We start from the raw sequence: 22,523 nt of genomic DNA, 5'->3' as shown, positions 1-22,523 counted from the left end.
ACCACTACTACTACCACTACTACTACTACTGCTACTACTACTACTACTACTACTACTACTACTACTACTACTACTACATACTTGTAGCTCTTCCCCACCCCTATGCCCAATCCTCGTTCATTCTGAGTTTGGGAAGTATATGTGTAAGAAACAGATCACTGGACTTGGAGTCAGGAGATTTGAGTTTGAATTTTGGTTGACATGCATGAATTGTGTTACTTTGAGCAAGTTACAACCTCCCAGCATCAGTTTCCCCATCTCCAAAATGAAGATGATCATAGCTCATGTTGTTATGAAAACCCTTGGTGAACTTTAAAAGCTCTGTAATAAGAAATACAAGAAGCCTTAGTACTAAAGAGTTACTTAAGCAGAAAAATAACTGGCCAGACAAATTTTAAATTCTAAACTGGTTCCAGAAAACCCATCACTTGCCCTCCCAGTGCTACTTGACATGAGTCATGATTTAATCAGGACTTAGAGTTCCATTATCCATCCATCCCCTCCTCCACCACTGGATTCTAGTCCCCAGATCTGCTGCTAACTTGCTGTGTGACCTTGGGTAAGTACCCTCACTTTTCTGAGTGATGCCTTGTTTTTTTTCTTTTTTTTTCTTCATTTTTTTAAAAGGGGGTTAAAACCATTCTGGAGAGCAATCTGGAACTATGCCCTTAGGGCTGTAAAACTGTGTATACCCTTTGATCCAGCAATAGCACTTCTAGGGCTGTATTCCAAAGAGATCTTAAAAAAGGAAAAAGGACCACAGATACAAAAATATTTATAGCACCCATTTTTATGGTGGCAAAGAACTGGAAATTGAGTGGATGCTCTTCAATTGGGGAGTGGTTGAACAAGTTGTGGTATGTGAATGTAATGGAACACTATTGTTCCATAAGAAATGATGAGCAGGCAGATTTCAGAAGAACCTGGAAAGACTTCAATGAACTTATGCTGAATGAAGCGAGCAGAAGCAAGAGAACATTATACACAGTAACAGCAACATTGTGTGATAACCAGCTTTGATAGACTTACCGCTTCTCAACAATACAGTGATCTAAAACAATTCCAAGACTCATGATGGAAAATGCTGTCCACATCCAGAGAAAGAACTGTGGAGTCTGAATGCAGATGGAAGCATGCTATTTTCTTTCTTTTTTGTCGTTTTTTCTTTCTTGTGATTTTTCCCTTTTGTTCTGATTTTTCTTTCACAACATGACTAATGTGGAAATATGTTTCATAGGATTGGGTATGTATGGCCTATATCAGATTACATTCAGTCTTGGGGAGGGGAGAAGGAGAAAAAAAATTGGAACTCAAAGTTTTATAAAAGTGAATGTTGACAACTATCTTCACACGTAATTGGAAAAATAAAATATTAAGTAGGAAAAAAACAAAAGCAAAAAAGGGGGGTTAAATTGAATGAGCTCTACAATCCCATCTAGCTGTAAATTTATAATCTTGAGGTCCATTCTTCACCAACTCTCAAGCATGGAGGCTAACCAGGTTCTCTAGAACAAAAGGGATCAGTTGAGATGGGAGTAGGGAGAGAGGAGCCCAATGAAGGGCTCTGATCCAGAGCACTAGGCTAGTGGCCAACCAGGCTTACCCAGAAAACCCCAGGGAGAATGTCTTCTGCCACTGATAAGAGGTGCTTTTTTCATGTTGACCACGGCCACGGATCACTATGATGCTGTCCTGGTTCACATACACCTGTACTTCAGGAGTCTTGTAGCTCACCTGGAGCCAGGAAAATGTGTCTAGAAAGTCCTTATAATGGCCCTTCACCTCAATTCCTAGAAACCCATGGGATTAGAGAGGTTAACAGCAGGACCAGGAACAGTAACACATCACCTCCTTTGGGAAGTCCAGTCTTCTCAGCTAGCCTCCTTCCAGTAAGACTTTCTTAATGAATTCATTCTACCTGGTTCAGACCCTGCTTGGACTTCTCAACAGTCTGATTGGTCCTTTTGGCTCAAGTCTTTCCCCTCTGCAATCCAACTTTCATACATCTACGTGGAACAATGGATAGAACACAGAACATGGAGCCCGGAAGACCTGAGTTAAAATTCTGCCTCAGACACTGACTGGTATGTGACCTTGGACAAGTCACTTAACCAGCCTGTGCCTCAATTTCCTCATCTATAGAATGGAGCTAATAATAGCACCTACTTGACATTGTCAGGATCATTTGAGTTAACGGAAGTAAAGCACTTTGCACACCAAAAAGCATTATAAAAATGCTGTTATTATAATTATTGTTATTATATTACATATAATACTATATATTATACATTATATAGCTAACAAACTAATTTTCCTAAAGTACAAATCTGACCTTGTCACTGGCCTATGTAATAAATGCCAATGGCTTCCTATTGCCTCTGGGATCAAATAAAGATTGCTCCATTTGGCATTTAAAGCCTTTCACAATGTGACCCTATTTTTCTTTTCAAACTTATTGTACATTATTCTCCTTTCTCTCTACTGTGGTCCAGCTAAAGTGTCCTTTTTTGCTGTTACATACTCAGCACGATGTATCCTGTCTTCTTGCATTTCCATTGGCTACCTCCCTCGCCTGGAATGCATTCCTTCCTCACCTCTGTCTCTCAGAATCCCCAGTTTCCTTCAAGATTCCTGGATTGCCCAGGAATCGGGTGCCATGGGAGCTTTCCTGATCCCCACAGTTGATAGTGTCTTAACTCCCTAATTACTTTGTATCTACTTTGTTAAACAAAATATAGGTCCGTGACACCTCTCCCAGTTATATTGCAGGATCTGTGATGACGAGGCTATTTTCACTTCTGTCTTTGTATCCCCAGCACCTAGCAGAGTCCCTGGTATATAGTTATACCTTAATAAATACTTGTTAATTGATTGATTAGAACCTGGTGGGATTAACTCCACCCAGCCTTGACTAGTCCTTCTAACTCTGAACTCCCTCAACTCTGACAAGCTCCATCTACACTCTCAAGCTAGAATCATCAAACTTTTCCTGTATGTGTGTCTTCTTTCCTCAGTAGACAAGGGGCTCCTTCATTGAAGTGTGAGGATAGTTTCGTAAGTCAGAAGGTCCTTCCTGAGTGACCTTGTGTTCTCAGTCCTTTGTTAAACCATGTTGGTGGAAGAGATAGAGGAGAAATAGACCCTAGCCCTCTCCTATGGGAACTCCCAGTCTGAGAGAGACAAAAGGAACAATTCCGGACCTTAGCCTCCGGAAGCTCCTGGTCTGAGAGAGACAGAGGAGGAGCAGACTTCAAGTCCTATACTTGAACTAACTGTCTAGGGGAGACAGGACTCAATTACAGGGAACAAAAAAAAAGAATAGCACAAGATTTTTCAATGAGATGAGAGATTATGCACAACATTGATTCAGTGGGGAGGATTTGGTAAAAAGTAAATAAATAAATAAAAGTATAGCAGCGTGTGTGTGTGTGTGTGTGTGTGTGTGTGTGTGTGTGTTGGGGGGGCAGTTACCTTGTACTGGATCAGAGATCAGACTTAGTGGCCTGAAAGGTGATCCTTTGACATCCACACACAAAATCTCTTTCTGTTTTTTTCGTAGAAACAGTGACAAAATGAAATGAGGAGCCCTCTCCATTGACTTCAAAGATTCTTCCAGAGGAACAGGGATAGGAGGTGTTGTAATCCCCGCTGACAGTGGTGTAGAGGTCCCTGGAACAGAAATAATGATGAAAACAACTCAGATTTATGTAGATTAAGTATACAAAACACTGGCCACAACAACTCTGTGAGATTGGAAGATATTAACCAGAGCTATGATGCTATTGGTATAGAGAACTCCCAGCTAAGGAAATTCCCTCCACCAATGTAGGTTGGCACCTTCTCTACAAATTTTAATCTTGGAGAGTTGTGCAGAGCAGTGAGAGGTCAAGATGCTTTCCCAGGATCTGTATTTGTCAGAGATAGGACTTGAATGCAGGCCTTTGAAATTTTTAGATCAGCTCTCTATTCACTATGCCACTTTGCCCCTCTGTGAGAGAGCTGGAACACATATCATTATCTCTATTTTATGGATGAGGAAACAGAGCCTCAGAGCGGTTAAATGATTTGTCAAAAGTCATACACTAGAACTAGGTTTTGAATCAGATCCTACGATTCTAAGATTGGCCTTTCTATCAAACCATACAATTCACTCTGGTCAGAATCCTGTCTCCACTCAGGCCAGGGGCAGAGTGGAGCAAAAGTGGCTGAAAAGTTTGTCTCCTATATGAGATATGAGCCTCTTTGCATCAAGAGGAAGAAAATCATGATTGGTTAATCAAGCAAGCCAATCATGTTTCCGGTATCTTTAAATAACTGGAAGAATTTCAACAGTGGACCAGTCAAGCAGTGAAAAAACCAAATAGTAAAGGCCTCCAGGATAAAGGACAACTAGAGGAGGCAGACATTTCCACCTCCTTCCTGGATCGTCCAGGAATCATTCTATTTCCTATCACCAATCCCAATGATGAGGCCCAAGGTTTGTCCCTGTCAGGTACTCTACCTGGTGAGACATCTTCTAAAGGAGCCAACATGGACCCTAGGGAAAGAAGAAGGGATAAGAGCCACTTACATGTATATTATATTACACATAATACATATCATACATTATACATATGTATATAGCCCAGCAGTGAAGCAATCAAGTCGTGGAGGACTCCGGGATCGAGAGCCTCTGGTGGAAGTAGACACATAACACCCGTGCCAGAGATCAGCAAGGGATTGAGGGAAGTGAGCCCAGAGGGAGTTTTACACACTACCCCTCTCCTCCATTGGTTGTGGTAATAGGCTGGACCAGTAGCAGATAATACAGCCAAAGGACGCACCAAGGACAAACACGGACACAAGCAGACACAAAAAGATGGACACCTAGGAGAGGAAGCAGTTTCTAGGAGTGTGGCCCCCTTGACAGACAGTATGCTGGCTGTGGATTCTAGAAAGGCCCTGTCCCCCAGGTCCCAGCAGAGAGCTACACCCAAAGGGAAGCTCTCAAGGACACTAGAAAGGAAGAGAAAGGCATCCAATAACCGAGAGTTAGGAGTTACCCTTTGTCACGCGTTCTCTGTGTGTGTGCCTCCCTTTATTTGGACTTCAGTTCAGGGCCATTCTCCCCAGGGGCCTTGTGTATACATGAGGAGAGGAATGTTTTGTGCCAACTATTCTGTCTATAATTTATCAGTAGATCCCTTTTCTAAACATTAATGGAGTGCAGCTGACTGATTGATCATGGGGAGGGACACGCCAGTGGGGGCTTAGAAGCTACAATGTTATATAAACTCCATAGAACTATAAGAATGAATAGTGATCAGCTTGGGACCCTGACCAAATACAAGTGTCTGGGTGGGAAGAGACCCCAGAATGGTTGCTGCATTAGTAAATGTCAGAGCCATGATTTGTACTTTGTCTATAAACTTAATGCTTTTTCTACTACACTATACTTGAAGGATGTGGGGGAGAGGGGAGAGGATTATCCCAAGGGAAAAAGGCAAGGCCTGTCCTGGGGAAACCTAGGACCTAGGGAAGGAATGCCAACAGGATTTCTTCCCCAGGAGCCTGTCCTAGATCTTTTCTCCCAGAGCACTGGAGACAGGGAACAGAAGGAACTTCTATACATTAGGGGTCTGACCTTCTAGGGATGGTTCAGGAGCCCCAGGTAGGATTTCTCCCAACCTCCCTTCAAACCACTCCCCCAAAGACCTCATCCCCACCCTCATCCTACCAGGTGGCCTCACACAAGTCAGTTGGTGTCTTACTTAGTTCATCTGGTTCCTGGGAAATGATCTTTCTTCTTCGAAATTTCGTTCTGCCTGCAGGGAGATAACGAGAAGACAGAAAACCTGGATTCTTTCTAATCATGACTGTTACTACTTCATTCACCTTGGTCAAGTCTCCTCTTTACCACTAACTCACTGTCTGGCCTTGGCTGAATCACCCCCCCCCCTTCCTAACCCTCAGTTTTCTCATGTGTAAAATGGGGGGCATGATTTGCATACTTCTACCAGATGAGGTCTACCTGAGGAGATGATGGTTAAAAGATTTAGAAAGAGATGAAAGAGAGGCCCAATCCAACTCCCTCCAGGGAAAAAGAGAAAGGTTCAGGGTTCTCCCAAATATGACACCCATGCCAAGTTGGGTCGTTAGTAGTAGGTATATGCTTTACTCAAGGGAACTATTCACCATGTCACCCAGATCCCCTTGTGACCTGTAGTAAGCTCACATTGGCAGGAGTATTTAACAGGAAGGCTTGCTGACCACCAGTAAGATATGCTAGAGGGTTGAGTTCAGGGTAGGAAAGGAGGCCACTAGATGACCTTTAAGATCTCTTCTAATTCTTTGATTATATATGTTAATGAGCTGACTGACTAGGGTCAATCTGGGGCCAGCCAGAGCTAGTGCTCAGGCTGAAGTGGGGTTTGGACTCATTGTGTGCTCAGGGTCGAGGAGTCCAGTGTGGGACTCAGTCAGGGCCTGGGCTTAGGGGATCGGTATGGAGCTACACTGATATCTGCTCAGAGTAGAGCTGAGATTAGGGCCCATTGTGATCAGCAGAGGAAATTAATTTGTGGCCGGCATCAGAGTTTGCTCTGTGATTGAGGGTAGCACTGAGTCTATGGCTAAGTCAGAGTTCAGTAGGGGCCTGAGATTAGGACCAGGATAGAGAAGTCAATCCATGAGCAGGTTTAGAGGCCAGCGTGTACCAGGATGGAGGTGGAAGAGGAAGACAGTCTGTGGCTGGGATCAGGTCTTTGTCTGGGAATGGGAGTGTGGCTTATGTACTGTATTAGTAGACACTAGGGTTAGGTTAAAATTTGAGGCTAGGGAGAGAGATCAGGTTGGGACAAGTTTAGGAAAAAGTATGGATTTAGAGCTAATTTTGAGAGAGTTGATGGTGCTGTTTGGAAATGGAATCAGTGCTTGCAAGGCCTGGGGCTAGATGGAAGAGTGGAAATTAAGGCTCAGTATGTTCTCAGGGCAGCTAGGTAACACAGTAGAAAGAGCACTGGCCCTAGAGTTCAAATCTGGCATCAGACACTTGACACTTACTAGCTGTGTGGCCCTGGGCAAGTCACTTAACCCCATTGCCTAGCCAAAAAAAAAAAAAAAAGAATTTATGTTTCATCAGATCTCCAGAGCTATGACACAAACAGGATGTCAAACTCCTCTTTGGGGCTTAATTGACAGGAGTATGTGAGCATGGTAGAGGATCAGTCAGTTACTAAAGTGAGAGAGCAGGATCAGAGCTCAGTGGTGGGGTTGGAGTCAGGGAAAGTCTGAGGTTAGGACCCAGTCAGAGGCTGAGGTTAGGAGTTCTTAGTATGTGGTCATGGTAGGGAGAACCAGTTGGTAACTATGGCAAGGGAGCGGGATCAGGGCTCATATTGGAGTGGGGTTAAGAATCAATGGGTAGCTGAAATTTGTGTGCAGTTTGGGGTCGGTTTGTGACTGACATTAGGGCACAGCCTTGTGGCCAAAGTCAGGGCTCTCTGTATGTGGTCATGGTCATGGGCAGCCTGTGGCCAGAGTGAAGGGGCAGGGCTCACTCTGGGCTGGAGCTAGTGACCAGTAGGGGCATGAAATCATAGCAGAGTGCATGTGTTTGGTTTAGGGCTTAGTGTGTGGTCATAGTAGGGTGGGGGTTGGGAGTATGTCTGTGTCCTGGGTTGAGGTTCTTTCTGTGGCCATCATTCAAAGAATAGGGGATCAGTCTGTGGACAAGGTCAGGAGTCATCTAGGGCCAGCTTAAGGCTCAGTCTGTGGTTAGGTGGTGTTTTAATTCAGGGCTGGGTTTAGGGTTTGGTTTGTGGGTTGGGATGTGGTAATGTCTGTTCTTGGGTGTAGGACTTTATTCTATGACCAGGAATAAAATTCAGTCTAGGCCTGGGGGTTAGGGGTCATTCTATGGTCAGTGTCAGGCCTCAGTCTGTGGCCAGATTTAGAGATCGTCTTGGGCTGGAGTTAGGAGCAAGTATGGGGACCCCATTAGCAGAAATCCAAAATTTACCTGGTCTCATTGGTTGTTCCATTTTCAGCTCTCCTTGATCTGAAACTAAGAAGAGAAATGTAACACTTGGCTAAAATCTTCTTATCTGACCCATGAGCCCCAATATGAGTCCCAAGTTTTCCATAAGCAAGAGGAAATAAAATGACTGGGCCCTCAGAGTAACAGAGAACCTAAGTCATCTATCAGAGAATTTGGCTCACCTTTAACCAGACAGGGAGGGAAATTCTAAGTCCTCAGTGGGACATAGTAGATGTAGGGTAAGAGCATTGATATGGGAGTGTTAACCCTTAGCATTACACATGGGGGTTTCAGAGGGGCGTGGATTGAGAAGGATAAAGGACTGAAAAAGTCTGGTCATACATAGTGTAACCCCTCCTCTGGGCTCACTCTCAAAACTCATACTGAATTAGCAAGTTAGATTCCCTGAAGAAAATGACCACTTGTCCCCCTTGGCAGGGTCTGGGGTTAACACTGATGGGTTGGGGTTTCTCTAGTCATAAACTGTGGGTTGTGACCACATATGGGGTCGTGAAAATTTCGGCAGCAGTAAAAGATTTCTGAATGTACAGAAACCAAAAATTAATTAAAAATCAAACCCATAATGAATCTGAGATGTTTCTGGCAGCTCTTTCCTGGTTGCACTGTGCAACTTCACTGCAGCCTTGGTTCTGAACACAAAGCATGTGCACTTTGCACTGCGCATACCCTCAGGCCATGCAACTCCAACAAATGCTGCCTAAACGCAAGAAGGGGTCCCCAGTGGAAAAAGTTTCTAGTTCACGAGCTTCCACAGGTGGGCTCTGCATTGATTATCAGCCAGAGTTAATTTGATTTTAGGAAGAGTATTTACTAAGCAGGTGTAAGCAGATACAAACCTTCTCTCACCCCGATCCAAAAGACTGGGGCACACTCTCCCACAAATATACACAGGGTCAGGAGGGAGAGTGGGCATAAATGTAAAGTACTACGATGCTGAGACATACATGCAGAGCTCACAACTGTTGGTGATTGGCAGCCCTTTCTTGGGTTTGCATCTGGTATCCTTTTATGATTCAAAGGGTTGGTGCTCTTTACGGCTGCTTCCTCCCCCCAAGTGGCTTTCTTTCTCCACATGCATTTGTTCTTAGCCTGTCTTTGGTGTATCTTTCTTCTCCTAGCTGGGAGCATTGTTTGTTACTGGTCAAGTGTCTGAGGAGTCACTGAGGGGGTTGGGGGGGTGGGGATAACAAAAAATTCTTTCTTTTCACCAAGAACATTCCCTCCCATGAACCTGACTCCAACTCTCAAGCTGAAATCCTTAGCTCCAGAACCTGAAGCTCTCCATTGTTAGGCTACTTTGCCATTGGACTGACTTCTGTTGAAATTTTTCCAGCTAATATTTAAAGACCCTAGAGGCCTGGCTGACCCATTTGGTCAAACAATTGGTTATGACCTTCTTGACTAATCAAAGAAGCTGATGCTTTACAAGGAAATCACAGGTCATGAGCTATTGTGTTTATACATTTAACACTGTCTCATGTCTTTATGCTGATTATATTAAATTAATTGAAGTGGGATGGAACGACCTTCTTACACTACATCAGCAGTTAAACATTTATTGTCTTCAGCAAATCACCTGGGGTGCTTTTGGCAAAGTCCACAGTCCCAAATCCTGGATATCTCTAGTGATTTAACAAATTTCAAGCATTGTCCTTTTCCCACTGCTTTGTACTAAATAGTCTGAGGAAAGTCTAGGTGGCATAGTTCATGAACCAATCTGGAACTTAAGTTTCTCCCATACTTCCAAATATCTAGTGACAAAATTTAACAAATAGGTACAATTTTACAAAATTCTTACAGGCTACTGACTATCTCAGCATTTGTAACAGGCCTTCCCAACCCAAAATCAGTTAATGGAAGAAAAAGCTCTTTGAGGGCAGGAACTGGCTTTTTGCATCCCCAGTACCTAGCACATAGTAGGCACTTAATAAATGTCTATTGAATTGAATTGAAAAGGAAAAGAAAATTAAGCCTCCCTTCTCAGAAGGAAATGCTGATCCTTACAGAACTCCCAGGACAGGCAAGCCTTTCCCTATAGGGATTATGGACCTGGGGTCACCTAGAAGTCACTCCCTTACCCTTATGTGAGAAAGCATTATCACTCTGAGTGAAAATCCTTTCATGAGTTCTTTTATCACATAGGATGATCTAATTTGAGGTCTAGTCAAAAACATTTCTAGGTTTCTGTTTTACACACAGAGTGCCAAATGTTTACAGCAATCCCTTTCACACATAAAACAACCCCTCTGGAGGACTAGAGAGTACCACAAAATTCTTCAAAAGAACCTTGCCAATGCACTAGGGCAATCCAAATAGAGCTCCTAACCCACTCCTTGCTAGGAAAAAAAAAACAAAATCTGTTTAACTTTAAAAGGGAATCAAACTAGGAAAAAGTCCCAAAGAGAAATGAGGACCCTAAAAAGAGATGAAGCATTAGAGGCTGATTTCTTGATTTTATGGCATAGCAGACAAACATAATCCTACGGATCTTGAGTCCATAAGTATCTGAGACAAGTTATCTAGATTTGTGTCATAATAAAGCAAATTGTCTAGGTCTGTTTAAAAGTAAAAAAGAAAAAAAAAAGGACATTTATGAGTTATCATAGTATGCTCTAGGTAAATTATGAGGCGCCCGTATTTCAGGCAAGCAAAAATCCATACAGCTTCCATGCCCTCTAAGGGCATAATTATATTAGTACAGAAGTATTCAATCAAGCACTCTCAGTTTAAGCGAAGGCTATCATAAAGAACCTTGTCTGTTACTTTCCCAACTCCCACTAGCAATGGCATCTGGATCCCTAGGGGTTGGGTTAACTACTTTTCCCTTCAGGGTCTATTCCCAAGTAACCCTAAGGGTTGCTGGGGTTTTCCCCGCTATTGCACATAAGTCTCTCACTGATTATCAATTAGTAATCTCAATTGGTTTTTAGGAAAAGGGTATTCACTAGGGAGGCATATTAAGAAAGACTGGTACATTTTCCCCCAAAAGCCTTGGACATACTCTCCCACAAGATCACACAGAACTGGGGGATAAGGGGTAAGAGTGAACTTGAACTTAGGGTATGATGGTAATGAGGCTTTTTGCAAACATGGATAGGCTGTGACTTGTATAATGATATCTGTAAAGTTATATCACTATCTATTTGGAAATATGGAAGAAGGTTAATTTCTAGATCTGTTCACAAACTGTGCCACCTAGACTCTTCTGTGATTGGTTGAAGAGAATCAGATACTTCTCACTCCACTTTGCATCTGCAGTCCTGCCTGGTTTCAACTCCACAGAAGAAGATGCCCCTCCCAGGATAGCCTTGGATACCACCTCCCTCAGCCTCCCCTCCCCTCTGCTTGGAGGACTGGAGGGTAGAGTACTAAACTCCTCACAAAGCCTTCCTTTATAAAGGACAGAACTTCCAGCCCAGAGCCCAATAGAGAGATACACCTGAGGGGAATTTCATGAGTGCTCCACAAAGGAGGAAAAGGACTACCAGTAATCAAGAACTGTGAATTTGCCCTTTTGCCATGTGTGTTCTCTAAATTTGAGCCCACTATCCCCAGGATCCTTGTGTGTTCAAGGGAAGAATATTCAAGAGGGGACTGTTTTGTATATGCTATTGTTGCTATATCTTCTCAGCAAATATTTCTTTTGAAAAAGCTAATTGATGTCAGCTGGTAGATTGATCTGCAGGAGCACATCAGATGTGGGCTCATGAACAGTAGTATTAGTAACCTCAACGCCTCTAGAATCCTGAATAGAGGAATAGTCAGCCACCTTTTGGGGACCCAACCTACCAACACTAGTGGGAATTGGGGAAATGACTCTGGAAGTGATGTTAAGATCATAACATCATAAACTTAGAATTAGAAGGTCCCTTAGAGGTCATTGAGTCCAACCCTCTGATTTTACAGATGAGAGCACTGAGAGGCCCAGAGAATTTAAGTGACGTGCTCACGATAGTAGCTCATAGCTAGTAAGTATCTGAGGCAGGACACGAATCTAGGTCTTCTCGACTCCAACTCAAGTGCTCTTCCCACTATACCATGATGCCTTTGCCCCCAGAGTCAGGAAGTGCTCCATATACTGCTTACCTGTTTCCATAGACTTCATAGCCAACTGGCGCTGGCCCTGGTCATTAGGCTGGTTGACCACCATACATGTGAGTGGAGTGACAAAGCTGAAATTGAGGGAAAGGTCCAGAGCCCTGCCCTTCAGGCTCTGCTGTGCAGTGCCCGAGGCTGAAACACTGAAAATCAGATTTATTAGCATTCAACCTGAAGAGGTTCCACCTCCCTCCCTCCATGTACTCACCTTTCTCTCTACAATTCAGAGTTTAAGGAACAAGGCTATCACCCCCTTCCCAACTCGTCCAGGATGTGACAAACCTAACTAGAGTTGAATGATGGGGAGCTCAGGGTTGCATGATTACAGGGGAAAGAATTTTTTCCTTACTTCTTAGGCCTTCATAGATGGGTATACTTACCCAGATGAACAAAGTGAGACTCAGAGAGGCTACAAAGTCACACAGGCAGGGGTCACTCACGCTTTCTCCAGCAGCTGCTGGATGGTCAAGTATGCCCACAGGCGCTCCATGAAGCTGTGGGAAATGTACTCGGAGTCCTCAAAGACCTTCTCCTTGTTCACAACGTTCACTTCTGTTTGGAAGTTGATGTTCTGGGTGTTCTGAATAGAGGGGAGACATGGACTTAAGCCAAGTATTTGCCTTGGGATATCCCGGGATGTAGGATCCCTCCTGAAGGACTGGGCAGCATCAAACTAAGCCTAAACCACATAGCTCCATGTTATGTCTCATGCCTATGCTGATGACTGGTTGATCTCATTTCGTCATCTGGAGTTATTACAAAAGATCATAAAAGATAAAACATGTATATCTATAGTCCGTGGAATCACAGGATTGAGAGCTAGAAGAGAATGTCAAGATTTTCTCCAACTCTCTTTTTTTACACTTGAGGAAACTGAGATAGATGACTCACCAAGGTTTCACAGATGTCAAGTGACAATCAGCCATCTAGCATTTATTAAGGGCCTGCCAGGCCCTGTGCTAAGTGCTAAGGACACAAAGAAAAGAAAACAAGACTAGGTTTCTCTTCCCATTGCAAAATAAACCAGTTTCCTCAGATGTTAAATTGATTTCAGACACTACTGGTTTCCTTTCTTCTTTCTCAGTTCCTCTCCTCTTTTCCATGATACCTTTGCCTTTCTGTATACTTCTGAATCTTCCAAACACTAATAGATTTTGAGCATTTCTGTTGCCTCAGAAGTCCTTTACCACCACCAAATTCATAATTTTTTGCTCTTGTTCTTTCCTCCTTCCTTTAATAAGGTCCTACAAGTTCTTTCTTTGTGGCTCTGGCTTGTTCTTTTCCTCACCTCCTACTTCCCCCAAAGGTCTTAGCCAACTGGCTACAAAAAGCACTGACTCTGGTGCAATGAAGGGCCAGGGGTTACTGGGTTTCTCCCTCAAGCCCAGTTCTCTTGGGCAAGTGTTGTCTTTTCAGCCCTAGACTTTGGTAACCACACCTCTGCTCTTCTCACCTAGTGGCCTCCCTCTAGCCCTGATGGATCACGATGAGTTGGCCAAAATGTAGCCTATCAGCTTGGCTTGACCCTTGGCCCACCACCCTCAAATCCTAACCTGACCCCCCAGCATCATCTCTTGGTTATTGACATATTTAGTCATACGGATTTCAGAGTTGAAAGAGACCTTAGGCTTCTTATAATACAACCTGTACCTAAACAGCATGTCTTATAAATGATCATCTATCCTCTGTTTGAAGACCTGTAGGGACAGGAAACTCACTACCTTCCTGGACAGCCCATTACACTTTTGGACAGTTCTAATTGTGAGGACATTTTATCTTATATTGAATCAAAATGTACCGCTCTTCAATTTCCATCCATTCCTCTTTATTCTACCCTTTGTATTGAAGTAAAATAAGTCTTATTCCTCTGTCATGTGACAACTTCAAATATTGGAATATGTCTGTCATCTTTTCTCCAGGCTAAACATCTCTATTTCCTTTCCTTGACCCTCTAATGCCACAGTGTTTTCTTCATTCCTTTTGCACTCCTAAAGACCTACACTAGTTTACCAAAATTCTTCCTTAAATATGGCACCCAGAACTAAACACAATGCCTTGCTTTCAATAGGCTTTCAGTACATTTTTGTTAAATTCAATTGAATTGAACACGATATTCTTGCTGGATGTGGTTGCACATGCCTCTTGGTTCCTGCTGCTGAAGAGTTAGAGGCTGGTGGGCCACTTGAGTTCTGTAGGAGATCTGTAGTTCTAAGTAGAGGTAAAACCAATTGGGTGTCCAACTAAGTCCAACACTAGTATGGTGAGCCCTCGGGGAATGGAGGGCCACCAGGCTCCCTAAGGGGGAGTCAACTGGCCCAGCTCAGAAAAAAAACTTTTACCTGGATCAGTATTGGAATCAGACCCACGAGTGGACACTGTACTTTGGCTCTTAACAAGATGGAGAGACCCAGTCTCAAAAAAATGAGCAGAATACCCCAAATATGATCTGGGCAGAGCAGAGGACGGCAGGATTATGGCCTCCCTCATTCTGGAGGTGGTGTCTCTATAAATGCAGTTTTAGATGACAATAACTTCTTTCCTGCTTGTTTCAAATTAAAAAAAAAACACCTGACTTTTTTCACAATCTGGCTTTTTTTTTTTAAAATCTGGCTTTTTCTAGATTGATTTCACATCGCTAACTATATAGCATTCTCTTTGTTGTTCCCCATATATAACATTCCATCTTCCACCTCCACGCCTTTACATAGGCTGTCCCCCTATGTCTACAATGCTCTCCATCCTAGCCTCTATCTTTTGGAATCTCTAGTCCACTTTAAGGGTCAGCTTAAGTTCCACCTTGATTTTCTCTAGTTATTAGCATTTTCCCTATCCCCAACCACAACTACACAGTTACTTTGTACATGTCTCCATCAAGAAATAACTTTGTATTTACTATATGTACATTACACACTTACTCATCTGTGTGCTGTTTTCTCTCAGTAGAAGGTAAGCCTGCTGAAGGCAGGGACTGTTTCTTTTTTGTATCCTCAGTGCCTAGCATGGTCCTTGGCCCCTAGTAGACAATATATAAATGTGTCCTGAATGGAACTGAACTGAATTCACCAGAATGTTTGTCTAGTCCTGCTTCCTTCATCCTGTCCTTGTACTATACAGGAGACAGCTCTCAGGCCAAGCAAGTTTCTCCCATCAAAGGATTTCTGGGTCTCACTCACCGACTGGCCCCTGACTTGGGCTGAGAGCAGGTCCGGGGCTTGAGGCGTGAGCTTCCCAGCCACCACTAGCTCAGAGCCTTTGAAGAAGACCCTGAAACTGTCCTGTGTGAGCAGTTCCACAGCGTTGTCTGGGTACTGGAACTCCACCATGGTCAGCAGCGGATTGGCCACTTCCTGGTAAAAGTCCTTTAGGGGAAGGGGAAGGGGAAAGGGTAGGGTAGAACTAAGTATGGTGGGTTAGGCAGCTCTTTGGGGCCTGTAGTACTTTAGAGCTGGAATCCAACTTCCTCTTTGGAAATAAAGGCAAGGTGAAGCTCATAGAGGGGAAAAGATATGTTCAAGGTCACACAGGAATTGAGGGACAGGTTCTAATTAAGGTGCTGGGAATTCTTTTCTTCTCTAATTCTTCCATCTCACATATAGAGGGTATTCATACACAGGAGGACTCCTCATGGGATCCCAAAGGCCAGGTGCCGGTACCTGGAGCTGCAGGTCAGCATCTGAGTCCTCATAGATGCGTCGGGCCACCCCACCATTATCCAGGGCCAGCTTCTCCAGGAAAGCGTAGTTGACATCAAAGCCAAAGCCCAGGCAATAGAGGTGGTATCGGCCTGCTACAGTTGCCTTCACATTCTCCTGAATCTTCTGTAGTTTTGTCTCCCCTGCAGCAATATGGGCCAGCGAAGAGACAGAGAGGCAAGAGAAAGAGAGAAGAGATGGATGAACAGAGAAAGGGAAAGAGAAAGAGAAATAGAGAGGATAGATAAGGCATTTCTTGAGTGCTTATTATAGGCCATGAACTGTGAAAGAAATATCAGTTATCTGTTCAACGGTTAAATATCAAAGAAGAGAATAGAATTGTAGGATGTGACAGCTGGAAGGGACCTCAAGGATCACTTACTCCAACCTCCATCTGGATGGAAATATCTTCACATTGCTCACCCCAACCCCAGCTAGTTATGGAGTCCAGGGATCATACAGTGAAGCTGGGGCCCCAAAAGGGCAAAATACTTATCCAAAGTCATATAGACAATGAATGGCAGAGATTGGACTAGAACCTAGGACACCCTGCTCCCAGTACATACCTCTGAGGAGCACCTACTCCAAGCTCTACCTGCTCTTGCCTGAGGCCATCTCTGACCACTCAAGCCCCACTGATAGCTCCCTTCTAGGGTTTCCTGGACAGCTTACCAACAGAACCACATATCCCAAGCCTTCAATTTGTTCCCATGCCCATCTCGTCTTCCCACTCAGGTTGGGAAAATCCCAATGTCGGAATCTAGGTCTGTTTCTCCTCTATCTTTTCCAGACTGTAATCTCTCTGGGGGCAGGTCCAGGGTCTGCCCCACCTCTGTTTTCCCCAAACTATCGTCCTCATCTCCTGGGAAAGGGTCCCCAGAACAAGAGCCCTCAGGACACACACCCCCTTTTGGCATCCAGAGGAAGTTGGTGCCCACGCAGGAAGAACCCCCCCCCACCTCACCCTCAGTGGGATCTCCATCCGTGAGCAGGATGACCATAGAGACACTCCCTGAAGGCAGCTGCTTCCTACTGTCGCTCTCATCCAGCATTCTCACAGCCAGAAGGATGGCCTCATTGATGTTAGTTGCTAGGGAGAGAAATCTTCTCACACCTGCCTCAGCTTTGGCACCGACTGAGACAGGTGGAGGATGAGAGGCCTGGGAGGAAGAGAGGGGTGGAGGCTTGTCCTGGGGCAGAGCAGAAAGGGAGGAGACTGGAGACTGGGGTCAGAAAGGGAGGAGGGCCAAGCGACCAGGCCAGGTTACAGAAGTATAGCTTGATAATTTTTCAGGACCACCACACACAGGCCTGCATCAATGAACAGAGAAGTTGAAATTCCCATCTAGATTCTATGCAGATGGGTCAGTTTAGCCTAGCTTGAAGCAGTAAGTTCCAAGTGTGTGGGTATTGGGGGTGGAGAGCAAATTATTGATCGATTGTCTTTTTAGTAAGGTTAGGACATAGGGTTAGGGATCCACTGGGAATGGGGACAAGGAAATAACCAATGTTGTTCTCAATAGCTGCCCAATAGGCCCTGTTTTTGACCAATTCTCTAACTTCCTCTACCAGACTCTTCAGAAACCCTCATCTAAACAGTGATGCTAGGATCCTTGAGGCTAACCACACTCCCTACCCCCTAAAGCCCTGGCCCTTCACTCACCACCCAGGGCTTGAGTATTAGAGAGAAATGTCTTGGCTGATTCCAGGTGTTCTTCTGAGGCCTGAAGCAACACTGGCTTCCACTGGGTCACTCTTCCACTGAAGGCAACCAAGCTGAAATGATCCTCTGGTTTGAGATCATCCAGGACCTTTAGCAGGGCTTCCTTGGTCTAAGAGGGCAGGGAAGGAACTTGGTGGAGGAGAGGTTCAGGGAGTGAGGAAAGGAGCAAGGAGGAGTTTCATGTTCAGGGAGCCACAATATGGGGTTGAAGTTTAGGGGGCAGAGAAGGGACATGAAGAGAGAATCAAAGGCAGAGAAGACAGATGTTGGGAGGTTTAGGAGATAGGGAGAGAGTCCAGAGAAGGGGAAGAGAAGAGATTAAGCACCCATATAGCACTTAATATATGCCAGGTACTGTGCCAAGCTGAGTAATATTTTACAAATACTATCTCATTTGATCTTCACAACAGTACAAGGTAGCAACTATTATTACTCCCATTTTACAGTTGAGGAAACTGAGGCAAACAGTAGTTAAGTAACTTGCCCAGTGTCTCCCTACTAATAAGTGTCTGAGGCTAGATTTGACCATGCCTAATGCTCTATTCATTGTGACAGAAGCTGCCTCCACACTATCTCTATAGTAGAGATGGTAGGGCACGGAAAAGGGTGGAGATAGAAAATCATGGATAGAAAGGTAAGACTGAAGATGTTAGAGGAAAGAGACAGAGGAAGATTCAGCAGGGAGGGAGAATGAAGGGATGCTCGGGGAAGAGTGGAGATTGGGGCAGAATGCTCAGGAAATAGGAATCTGGGGCTGGATGATGCTAACCCCTTTCCACCTGGCCCATCCCCTGACACATCATGGCAGAGCCAGAGGGATGCCCTGGAGTAAGAGCTGATAGGGTGAGAACATGATAAGGATAGAAGGGTAGAGGTATAGCCTAAAATGAACTTGGTTCCTTTCCTGCCTAGAACAGTCCCCAACTCTTCCCCCTTCCCATTCCCACATGGTTCCAGGACACCTCCTAACCTTCTTAATCTTCCTGCCAGCCATGGATCCACTCTTGTCGATTACAAAGACCACATTCTTGGGCAACAGGGGCAACTCTCTTGGAGCAAAGTGATGCACGAAGTATCCATTCTCGATCTGCAGCGTGGGAACAGCTGTGGGTCAGAGCGCCTTGCTCCCTGCTTGCTACCTTGGCAGAAAGTAATGGCCCCACCTCCTCCTTCCATTCTCCCTTTGGCCAATGAGACATAGGATCCTTAAACTTAGTGAGCTAGCCCTCCTTCTAGCCTGCCTTTTCCTTTACCTCAGAGCAGGAAACAACCCCCCTCCCAGCTCCTCTCCAAAACCTACCCATCCTCTAAAGCCCATCTCAAGGCCTGTCTACTGAGCAAGGCCTTCCCTTATGACCCTTAAACACTGAAGAGAGCTTTCTTCCACAGAGACATAGAGCATGAGGATATGATTCCCATTTTACAGACCAAGAAATAAAAACCAAGGGATTTCTTAAAGATACAGGGAGGTGTTAGTGCCAGGCCTAGGACAAGAAGCTTGGTCTCTGTCTCCCAAATTCCTGTCCTGAGCTCTTTCCCATTGCATCCTACTTCTACTAACTCAGTCAGCAAGCAAGTGCCATGTATCACACTAAACTCAGCTCAAATCTTACTTCTTGCAGGCCTTTCTCCTAGTCTCCCCTTCTTTTGTGCCATCCCTCTGAGATCACCTCCATTTACATGTCCTGTATACTTATACTGTATGTATCTTACATGTATGTAGTTATATACATTATATCCTATCATACATATTATATCATATGCAGATTATATTACATACAACTATATTACATAAAATATCTAATATGAAATTATCTATATTTTAAATAAATTAAAATTTATATATTTATATAATTAAATATGTTACATATATTTAAACTTATATAAATCTAAATATATTATATTGTTGTCATCCCTATTAAAATGTGAGCTTCCTGAGGGTAAAAATTGTGTTTTTTACTTTCTTCACATACCAGCAATTAGCTCAGTGGATGGTACACAATTAAGTGCTTAATAAATATTTGTTAACTGACTAAGTGGTTTACTAAGCTATGGCAAAGACAGGAATGACCAGCACCAGATTCCTGCCCTCAGGGAACTCAATGGACTCTTGTGATTTAAAAGGATTTGTTGATGAAGTGTGCCTCCCACCAAACAGCCAACAGGTGGTACACAATGATATGGAATAAAGCCTACATTTTCAGATGTGGCCAATGTGTTGATTTGTTTTGCTTCCCTGCAGTTATTTGTTATGAAGAAGGTTTCTATTGGTGGGGTAGGGGTGGTGGTGTGTAGATGGGAAACAAGAAAACAAGAAAAAAAAAACATTAAAAACAATGCTATTTTTTAAAAAGAAGGAACTCAGTGGAGGGGTGTGAGATGAGGGAAAGGCAGTAGGGCAGAAGTGGAGGATGACAGGAACACAGACAACTTTAGCACCACAGGACAGTCTAGGTCACAGGGGTGGTGAACTTGCAGCCTAAAGGCCACATGTGGCCCTCTAAGTCCTCAAGTGAGGCCCTTTGACTGAAGGCCACAGGTTCCCCACCCCTGGCTAAGACCTCAGCCTAGAGAGGCACATTCATCGGCCTTCTCTAAACTACCTAACAATCAATTGAGAAGCATTCATGAAGTGCCATGAAGTACTGCTGTTCAGTTTCAGTTGTGTCTGACTCTTCATGACCCCATTTGGGACTCTATCCACTGTACCACCTAGCCATCCCTGGCATGTACTAGATACTTAATAAATGCTTCTCAATTGATTGGATTGAATGCAAGGTAGTTCAGAGGGGGCCAATGTTTGTTTTGGACAGCACCTTGATTGTAAGGCTGTCCACTATGCTACAGAATAGAAAGATTAAAAAGAAAGAAAGAAAGAAAAAGAAACAAGTGATTCTTTCAAGGATTTTAGATTCTATCAAGGGGGACAACATGTACATTTATAAGCATGTACAAAGGAAATCCAACAAACACATTGCTCTTACTGTCTGCACCCTCTGCAGTTAGAACATAAAGTACTATGGATCTCAAATGTGTGGTTCTGCTAGAATGGAAGACTGAGGTCAGAAAACAGCTCCTCACATGGGAATGGGCATGAATTCATAAAGAACACAGAAGATCAGCAGTAGATGGGGCTGGTCTCCCCTTTATGGGGAGGTGGGGAAGAAGAAAAACAAGAAACAAATGGAGTTCCTGGGCCTGCCTTACTGAGACAGACTCCGGATTGGGCTAACAATCCCTTACCCTCCCACTGCCCCAATTAACTTGAGCAAAAGCACCCAGTTCATACTTCCTTTCCACTGTAATTCACAGATTTGGCAAATAATCACAGAATGCAAGAGTGTAAGGGCTGCAAGGTACCTTCAGCACTACGTAGCATGAGCTTTCATTGCATAGGAGACAAAATTGAGGCCAAAATATATAGACAATAAAGTCCACATACAAGATATATAGACAATAAAGTGATGTCCTATGTCTCTCAGACTACTTCCTTGCGATCAGGGCTCTAGGTAACACAGCCTATGTCTCCCACACAATGCTGCTAAGTACAGAGCTAAGCACACAAGGATGGGTCAACAACATTTGCTGATGGATTGATTTCCCAAAAGTCTATAGTGTTGCTAAAGTCAAGGATAGAAAACGGATTGACAGCTGCTTCCTTCCCATAGGGTTCCCAGAGCCCATCCTTCACATTGCCCCTATAGCTTTCACCTGGATGTCCCCTGCAACGGCGGTTCGATTCACGTCATAATGGACAATGAAGTTGCCATCCAGAATCGTGTCCAGCTTCCCGGGCTCCTTCTGCTGCTGGGCCAGAGATGGCTTGAACACTATGTGAGCCTGGAGGAGAAGAAGCTGGTGCTGAGAAGTTAGCTGAGAAGCCAGAGGTCTTTCTGGGCCCTGCCGGTGGCCCGAGAGCTGAGGAAACTGGAGTAATCCATCTTTAGCTATGCCCACAGGAAGCCGAGAGACTTCTGAAAGAATGGCTTACCTGCTAGATAGTGGCTAACCAGATTCCTGAGTTCTTCCCCTGACCCTGGCTTTGAGGTAGAGGGATTTTGTGGATGGAGATGGAGATGGAAGCGATAGAAAAGAAGAAGGCCCAAGAGAGGGGCCATGGGGCACAGATGCCGCAGGGAGGAGCCCTTGGGAACATCTGCTATGAGGAGCCACAGAGCTGCAGGGTATGTGGGGGCTGGTTAGTCGGAGGGGTGAGATGACTCCGAACCAAGGAGTGATGGGATAATTGGAGTGTGAACTGCTTATTAGGAAAAACCTTCATTGCTGCTCTAACACGAGCTAGGAAAAGAGATAATAATAACCATTTCTCTTCCCCCTCTTCTCACAGGGGACCTGAATATGTTGGACTCTATCCCAGTGACCCAGCAAAGGTACCTGTGACTGACCTCACTCACCAGCTCCTCTTGGTGATTAGACTGGGACAAAGGACGCAATAGAACCATGAGGAATTCCCTTCTGCCCTCCCTGGGTCTAAATCACCCTCAGGCAAGAATTCCATAGTTTCTTCAATACCTGTACCCTCTGTGTGCACAGAGGCCTGAAAACTTTGTAATCATACTGACCTGCCCAATCCCCTCTCCTGCCTTGTGCCTCATTTCCTCCTGCCCCTATAATGATTTGGGCTAGGGCCCAGGTTCTGTCCTCCCAGGTCTCAGCATCTGACCTTGGTCTTGTTCTGTGTGGTGGTGAGGGCATCTGCCAGATCCTTGGTCATAAAGGCGATCTCAGTGTCCAGGGAACTGATGCCCTGAGGCTCAAAGATATGGATATCTATCTGTGGAGTGGAGGGGGAAAAGGCATGAGAAGAGTCTGGAGGTCTGAAGGAAGGTGATAGCTCTATGCTTAGGGAGGCCCCAGTCTGAGGAAGAAGAGGCCCTGGCCCTTGGGAGCCCTGGTCTAATGGGGGTAAGGGAAAGAGACAGACTTCTCTGCGTTGGAGAAATAGAGTGAA

At 44.4% G+C, this 22,523-nt stretch overlaps 1 protein-coding gene across 4 annotated transcripts in view; it reads right to left on the bottom strand.

Moving 5' to 3' along the window:
* The window catches only part of LOC114024029 (inter-alpha-trypsin inhibitor heavy chain H4-like), a 37,687-nt gene that overhangs the window by 3,627 nt on the left and 11,537 nt on the right, over positions 1 to 22,523 (bottom strand). For 2 of the 4 annotated variants that reach the window (XM_027836848.1, XM_027836849.1), the window contains 14 exons: positions 22,236 to 22,346; positions 21,263 to 21,391; positions 18,522 to 18,638; positions 17,492 to 17,660; positions 16,793 to 16,918; positions 15,790 to 15,971; positions 15,310 to 15,495; positions 12,577 to 12,716; positions 12,125 to 12,279; positions 8,000 to 8,044; positions 5,751 to 5,804; positions 4,502 to 4,537; positions 3,472 to 3,669; positions 1,604 to 1,790 (listed from right to left, as the gene is read on the bottom strand). In XM_027836848.1, coding sequence (XP_027692649.1) covers positions 1,604 to 1,790; positions 3,472 to 3,669; positions 4,502 to 4,537; positions 5,751 to 5,804; positions 8,000 to 8,044; positions 12,125 to 12,279; positions 12,577 to 12,716; positions 15,310 to 15,495; positions 15,790 to 15,971; positions 16,793 to 16,918; positions 17,492 to 17,660; positions 18,522 to 18,638; positions 21,263 to 21,391; positions 22,236 to 22,346 — 1,835 coding nt within the window. The other 2 variants (XM_027836850.1, XM_027836851.1) reach the window with 2 other exon arrangements.

This window comes from Vombatus ursinus, unplaced genomic scaffold, assembly GCF_900497805.2.
Source record: "Vombatus ursinus unplaced genomic scaffold, bare-nosed wombat genome assembly UNPS02014820.1, whole genome shotgun sequence".
Taxonomy (NCBI): Eukaryota; Metazoa; Chordata; class Mammalia; order Diprotodontia; family Vombatidae; genus Vombatus; species Vombatus ursinus.
The sequence above is the reverse complement of the archived record's forward strand: the minus strand, read 5'-3'. Positions and strand labels throughout refer to the sequence as shown.